The sequence below is a fragment of the Urocitellus parryii genome, chromosome 1, assembly GCF_045843805.1.
Source record: "Urocitellus parryii isolate mUroPar1 chromosome 1, mUroPar1.hap1, whole genome shotgun sequence".
Classification (NCBI taxonomy): Eukaryota; Metazoa; Chordata; class Mammalia; order Rodentia; family Sciuridae; genus Urocitellus; species Urocitellus parryii.
In genome coordinates, this window is record NC_135531.1 from 221,691,396 (window position 1) to 221,699,184 (window position 7,789).

A 7,789-nucleotide genomic window follows, 5' to 3' on the forward strand; every position below is an offset into this window, starting at 1 on the left:
AAACAAGAATGGGGACAAAGAATGAAGATTAGAAAATTATAATAATCCACATAAGAATTGACAAAGGCTTGAACTAAACCCATGGGACAGTCAAAGGCAGACCAAAGATGTCAAGGATGCTGAAGATTTAGGACTTTGATCAACTAGATGTGTAAGACTGGTGAAGATGAAAAAGCACAGGATGACTATAATATTTCACACTTGAGAGTTTTCAAGAAGAGGCAGAGCGCGTAGAAGAAGCAGGATTAGGACTGAGATAAGGGTGGAGAGACCTCATTTAATTGTGAATATAGAGTTCCCTGTGCAGCATTTAAACAAAGACATTATAAAGTTATCCAAATATCAATGCAAAGTCAGCCCTTCAGTTTCAGACCTAGAGGTATGGATCCCAGGGAGCTGTGGCAGGCAGGGGAAGCAGAAGGAAGTACAAGAGCCAGAAATGACACTAAAGCCCCAGCTGTCATTCCAGCAGAAATGAAAGATGGTGCCCAGTCCTGCTGAGGGAAGAAGACTGAAAGGCACCGCTATGCCCATGGCTCTGGCCACAGAGGGATTGCTATGCTTGTAGAGAGAGCAACTTAGGTTTTTCACAGAGAAGACAGAAAGAAGCCAGATTGCAGAGGGCTGGGAGTGAATGGGAGGTTCCTTCTAACAGCTTAGCTGTCAACAGAAGGAAAAAGATAAGGGCCTAGCCAGTGGCGGGGAGGAGCAAACAGAGTGATGGTCTCTGTTGCTGTTCTCTTTTGTCTTTTAAGAAAGATAAGAAAGAGGACTGAGAATGTAGCCCAGTGGTACACTGGGAGTGTAGCAAGTGGTAGAGCACTCGCTAGCATGCAGGAGGGGCTTCAATCCCCCAACACTGCAAAAAAAGAAAAAAAATGAAAGAGAGAGTCTTGAGAATATTTGTAAGCTGAGGGAAGGAGAGAGGAGCACAAAGAAGATGACTTTATCTGAAAGTGAAGGCCCCTTTCCTCTCCCTCACAGGGACGCACAGTAAATATTTCTTTTAGTCAGCAGCATTTCCTGCCAGCATGGCACCCTTCAGGGCAAACTCAGAGGTGGAAGAAAAGTGCCCTCTTAGCAGGTTGCTCTCAGAGCCCTCCCATAATGGGCTGTTCCTCCCCAGCAACCTTCCCGCAGGATGCTCTCACCACTTGTCAGAGGGCCATTTGGCACCCAAACCCCTGAGTTATCCAAATCGCCAGGAGCTCCACAGGTCTCTCTCTAGCTTTCTTCTCACAGCAGCAGTGGTGTGGGTGGTGTGGGGCTACAGAGATGCAAGAAGCCAGCCCCACCTGGGCCTCTGGCTCCCCTTGCAAGGCATCCACCAGACATGAAGGCAATCTCTCCCTCTCCCTCCCGCTTCCTTCCCTGGCAGAAACCAAGCAGAGAAACTCTTCAAGCCACTTCAAAGTCTTGCCAAAGACAGGACTGTGTTCTGTCCTGATAACTTGAATCTGATTAGCAAATGGAGTTTATGCTAGTTATGGCTAAGACTAATTGAGAGTGTGCCCTGTGCCAAGCACTATTACAAGTGCTTTACATTCTCTTCATCCTCACAACTCTATTTTTATCACCTTCATATTACCAGTGAAGAAACTGAGTGCAGACACATCTAAGTAATTCGTTCAAGGTCACAAATGCCAGTGACTGCTATGGCAGGACATAAAACAGACCAGACCATCAGACTCCAGAGCTGACACTGCTGCAATTTATTTTCAAACACCATCCCAAAGTGCAGTGTACAATAAACCACAAGAGTCAGGAGGAAATGTATATTATCAGTCACAAATGAATCAACAAAGCAAGAATTTCAGTCCCTCTCCCATAGTATTTTTTTTAACCTCAAGATTTTCTTCCTTTGAGCCAGAAGCCCAAACTTAAAGTTTGAAAGGCATATTTATTTAAAGAGCACTTCTACTGAGAATATAATAAATGCCACTGAATTGCACACTTAAAAAATGGTTAAAATAAGGGCCTGGGGATGTAGCTCAATGGTAGAGCACCTGCCTAGCATGTGTGAGGCCCTGGGTTCAATCCCCAGTACTGCCAAAGGAAAAAAAAAAAATTAAAACAGGGTGAGGTATAGCACAGTAGTAGAATGCTTGCATAGCATTCTCAGGGCCCTAGGTTCCATCCCCAACACCACAGGAAAGAAAAATATTTTTAAAGGTTAAAAATAGTAAAAACTTTTGAAATATGTATAATATCTATGTATATATAATGTATATACACATATATGTACATAAATACATATAGAATCTATATATAATCACAGCAGATAAATTAAAACAAGCATTTTTCTCTTTATATACATTTTTTAAAATGAAATCATTAAAATCAAAGCCTGTCTTCAGCAGCCCTCTTTAAATACTTAAAAAAAAAAAAAAAAGCTAAACTAATCAAAATCAAAGCAGCAAGGCAGCCTGGTGTAAAGGTCTGTGAGACCAGAATACACACTCATTGCTTCAGCTTCCCTAGGCACCACGACTGTCCTTAAATGGCCTCTAGGACCAGTTCTAACCCCTAAATCATGGAATCCCTGGGCTGTCTGCAAATCTCATTTTAGGATAAGCTGTTGCTCCTTCAAGACCTGGAGAAATGCACCTAAAGAGGAACTCTATCAAACTGGGCTACCATTCTAGCAGTCAGTTCTATTTGTTGACTAAGATGGCAAATTGTTACTTGTAGATCATTCTAAATGACCACCCAGGACAAAAGTGAAGCAATGCTGAAAAATCAAGTGCAAAAAATTACATGAAGAAAGGCTCATCTGGCCACACAGAGACTAAGAAAATCAAACATTCTGAATCAGAAGTCAGTTTAGAGTTTCTCAGGGGAAAATAAAGAAAGATAAAAGCACTGCTGGGATTACCTGCTTCAAACACACAAACGAATATGGCAAAGACTGAGATCTTCAAACTTTATTGAGATTGTTCCATTCTCCCCCAGATGCCCAAGTTGACATTTAATAATTCACCTTTGATTAATTTAAAGAATCAAGGTGATACTATTAATAACACCAACTAATTTTTCAACTGGCATAACTCCAACTGCCCCTTACATTTCTTAAGACGGAATTTGGGGGGTGGGTTGAGGTGAGAGGTGAAAAACAAAGATAAATGAAAGTAAAGACACAAACTGACTGACTAGAAAGCCTGCAAAGAACAGTTACTTGTACCGGAGACAGGGATATTTGAAATCTACTAATACAAGGATATTAGCTGACAGAGGAATTTCATAATTTCATTTTTAACTCCCTCTGAGTATAAAGCTTACCCCAACAGATTTTTATATCATTTCTAGGTCACACATAAACTTCTGAACCAGATTATTCTTAAAAACATTACAATTTCTCCCCTGCTCTTTAACGTCACAACAACAACAATGCAACAAAAAGTAAACTTTATTTTTAGACTTGAAAAATTCTGTGTTTTATTTTTCTGAAACGGAATAAGTTTTAAAAAAAAAAGAAAAAGGAAACTGCTGTTTGAGTTTTAGTAATCCTACTTTCTCCTAAATCCTGGAACCCCAACCTCTCTCTAACCCGGAGGAAAGGAAGAAAAAGTTCTGAGTGCTCCTGTGCCACTCTGGAAAGTTAAAGACAATGTCTCTCCCTTTGGCTTTCTGCTCAGGCATATTCTAGCCTCCTGCTGGTCACCTTTCACACTGCTGAAGTCATATTATATGACATCTGCCTTATGGTGGGCAAAGGCAAAGGCTGTCAACTTAGCATTCATGTAGAAACTGGTTCAGTGTTTGAGCTACTAACTTCTTGCTTGTAATGTTTAAACAAAAGCATTAAACCACAAGTTCAATCAACTAGTATTACAGACTAAATGGAAATGGGTTTGTAATTCCCTGTAAACATTAAGCCCTTCCAAAACCCATTTCAGCAATTTGGTTTTTCAGTTACAGGACCTCGACACAGGCCATCTCTTTTAGTTGGGAAAACATAAGATACATTTAAAATGTAGAAAAGCATTTTCCCACAATATGATGTGCAAAAATAGAAGTAGGTATTCTTAAATTCCACTGGTAAATTTCTTCTTTTCCCCAGTTAATTTGTTAATTTGATCAACCATAATTAACAGTGCTGTTACTACAAGCAGGAAGAGGCCCTGCAATTAATTCTAAACATTAAGATTTCACCCATTAGCTCACGAAAGTGGACAACTCAAAATATTGTCTTCAAAAGGTAAAGCTTGCATTTTATCTCTAATAATTAGCAAAATAAGCATAAAAATTGAGTATATGTAAATTCTGGCCAGATCCTATAGAAAACAATCAACCTTTAAACCAACCTCTCCATGTTAGGGACAGAGGGATAAATAAGACTCAAGTTCACAATTGGTTAGGGAAAGTAGCAATAGAAATAATTAAGCACCTTACAAACTCACTCAGACTTCATGTCCCAGCTCAACTATGACCTCTTCTGAGGATTAGCCTGTTTGCATTCTCTCCTAGCACTCCTTCTCCCCTCTGGGCTCTCCCAGCCCTCACTGATCAGATCCTATGGAATCCTTTGCCTTCCTACCCTCCTCTCCTAATAACTCCTGAAGACTCTGAGGGCAGAGACCATTGTGACTTGGTAGGCCTTCTGGTCTTGTTGAGCAAATAAAAACTATGGATTTACATGCTATGAGGTATTTAAAAAACACAAATGCAGGGGAGAAGCCACTACACTTTGCCAGAGAGAAGCCAACAGAGGCTTCTCAGAAAATATTCACCCTGGATCTGAAAGCTGAGTGTGACTCACAAACAAAGAAAGGCACTTGGGACTTGGTGGGTAGCTCAGTGTTTAGCATGCATTCCTTGGGTTCAGTCTTCAGGAAAAAAAAAAAAAAATTTAAAGACAGGCCCTCAGAGGAGGAAAAAGCCTGCAGAGACGGTAAGGATGAAGACCTGACATGTTGTCAGAACAGCAGAGGATTCTGGTACAATCACTGGAAGAATATGGAAGGAGGCATACAGGTTGAGAGTGAGGGGCTAATATATAGGCCAGGTTAAAGGGGTTTCATTTAAGAACTCTTAAGTTTTGAGAAGCACCTGAAGTTTTTCAATTCAAGCAGTGACATGAAGATTAATCCATTAAGAGTCTTCAGCCAGGTTATAAAAGATCTGGGTACCCAAAGAATTTTGTCTACAGATGTCTATATAGGTTATCTGGACCTTTTGATTCCCAGATTACTGTCCTGCCCACCATTTTCATACACACACAGACAGCCATAAAGATAATACATATACATATGTGTGTATTTCATAGATCTATGAAATAAATACATAACTGAGTTTCCTCCACACAGTAGCAGGCAAAATAAAGGCTAATTTAAACACCTAATGAAATTTCTTTAACAATGATTTTTCCAAAGGGGGGGTAAGGAATTAAAATTTTTAAGTAAAAGGCTGAAAAAATATTTGAATTCCTTTGTATCACTATCCTTAAATATCAAGATTATAGGACAGCAGCACCCCATCCCAGTGTCAATAAGGATAGAAGCTAAGAGCCCACTTTACCCGAAGCCTTCTTCAAGGGACAAGACATAACTGAAGGATCCAATAGAGAAGGTTCTAAGAGAAGGTCCTTCACGTGCTTGGTTGGCCCAACGAAAAGTAAAGCCGGCTTCTTGCCATTGGACTTTGCAAGCACTTAAAAAATGTAAGATAGGGTGATATTTTTGAGCCGGATAGAAGGTACCTAAAGACAGAGTGCAGATCACAGGCAGCCTCAGGTTCCACTCTAGCAGATCAGCCCTGGACCAGAGAGAAGCATCCGCCCGGTGCCAGGCAGTAAGCCAGGGCGCCCGCTCTCCCCGGCAGCCGGGCTGGGAGGCAGGCGGCGCGCCCCGGCACTGAAGGAGGCGGGTACCCGGACGCGCCGCGCGCCGCTAAGAGCTGGGCTGCAGGGCGGGCGTGGAGTGGCGGCTGTCAGGAAGGAGGCCAGCATCCTCCCCGGCCTCGGAAAGAACCTGGGCCTCCGCGGCTTCTACGTGGCCCAATTACCCTCGGCGAGAGGGTCATGACGCGAGGCAGAGGCGCGGCTGAGCCCGCAGAGTCCCCCAGGACCCGGTCCGCCAGGCGCGCCGCCGGGGCGCTGGAAGCCCAGGGCGGCGTCCCCGCAACCCCACCCCACCCGTGCTGTCTGCTCGCGTGGCCGTCGGCCACGGTCTGCGGCCCCCGCGCGCGCGGCGGGGAAGGGAGATGCGGCAGCGTTGCCGGGTGCCCAGCTCCGCCGCCCCGGCGATCCGGGAGATAAAAGTTTGCAGCATGCGGCTCGTCTGCAGTGCGAGTCACATCCGCCGCGCCGCCTCCTGCAGCACCAGCGCTCAGAGAAGGAACAAATAAATAAAATAAAATAAAAAATGTTAAGGCCAGTAGGCCCCGAAGCCGGCCCCACTGCCTCCCGGGCGTGCATGCAGGCGAACCCAGCATCCCGCACCCACTTCCTCCCACGACCGCACCTCCCTCCCGGCCTTAGCGCCCGGCCTGGGCCGACCCCGCCGCGATCGCCGCACTGACCGATAACCTCCTGCAGCTCATACGCGTCCCTGCAGATGGGCCAGCCCACGGCCTGTGCCGCTGGGGCCGGGGCCGGGGCTGGGGCCGCGGGGGCCGCCGGGGTTGGGGCGGGTGCTGCTGTCGCGATCGCCGGGGCCGCTGCCGTTGCTGTCACCGGGGCCGCCTGCTGGGGAAGCTGGACGTGCACGGGCGAGCCGCTCGGCTCCGCCATGATGCTGCCGGAGGAGAGCGGGAGGACGCGCCGGCCGGCGGACGACCTTCCACTTGAAACTTCCCTTGCCTCGCAGCCGACACCTCTCGACCGGCGCACGCCCTCCCCGCCCGCCGCTGCCGCCAGAGCCAGCCACGAGGGGAGGGAGCTAGGGAGGCCGAGCCGGGCGGAGGGAGGAGGCAGCGCTAGCGGAGGCGGGGAGGGGAGGAGGCGGCCGCCGCCGCGCTCGCAGTGCGCCCCGAGCCTCGCGCGCGCAGTTCTCTGCCTCGGCTAGGGGAACCGCCGCCCCGCCGCCCCCTCCCGCTCTGCTCGCGGCCTGGGAAGTTTCCACCCACGAAGAGAAGGGCTGCTTTATGTGTGCTTTCGCGGCCTGCGGTCCTCTCCCTTCTTATTCCCTGCTTTCCCTGCGCCTTCGCCCCAGACAATCAGACTCTCCAGAAGACGCCCCCTGGGACCCCGAGGGCGGGGTCGTTGAACTGCCGCCAGGTTCTCAGCTTCAGGAGTCTACTCTGCTAAAGAGAACCTCAAGTTCATTTACAAGTTAGCGAGTGAGACATCTACACGGCGTCGGTTTGTAGGACGCCAGTTAAAAAATAACCCAAGTTGTAACTTTTCGGCGCTTTACCTGCCAATATCCCTTTCCCACCTTGCCTAATCTAATCTCAATCCTTCTACTTTTTCGTACTACTTGAAACCTGATTCCTTAAATCCCTGGCTTGTTCACAGACTGTCTTCCTTTGTTTAAAGCCGCTTGGATCCCAGGGAGGTGATGTAAGAGGCTGTGAAGTTAGAGTAAGATTTAGCAGAGTGACTAGGGGTGTAGTTCAGGGGCAGAGAGCTTGCCTAGCCTGCGCGAGGCACTGGGTTGGAGCCCAGGCTCCAAAAAGAGAGAGAGAGAAGGAGAGATTTAGAGGGTTTACCACTAATCCTGTGCCTTTAACATGCCACATTAACCCTTTGGGACTCTGAGGCCTGATAGTAGACGTTTCTTATGACAGAACATAAAGAATTCACTGAAGCATAAACTGCACTGAAAAGTTTTAATTAACTGCTGCCTTT

The 7,789-nt window shown here is 46.6% G+C and overlaps 1 protein-coding gene and 1 non-coding gene across 2 annotated transcripts in view; one reads left to right on the forward strand and one right to left on the reverse strand.

The window, feature by feature from the left end:
• Positions 1–6,936, reverse strand: part of Stk39 (serine/threonine kinase 39) — a 269,628-nt gene extending 262,692 nt beyond the window's left edge. The window contains exon 1 of the mRNA XM_026389549.2: positions 6,520–6,936. Within this exon, the coding sequence (XP_026245334.2) occupies positions 6,520–6,730 (211 nt within the window). The 5' untranslated portion in view covers positions 6,731–6,936. The remainder of the gene's footprint in view (positions 1–6,519) is intronic.
• Trnaa-agc (transfer RNA alanine (anticodon AGC)) lies at positions 1,981–2,052 on the forward strand. Its single transcript has one exon. It is a non-coding gene; the product is annotated as a tRNA-Ala (tRNA).
• Positions 6,937–7,789: the final 853 nt, after the last annotated feature.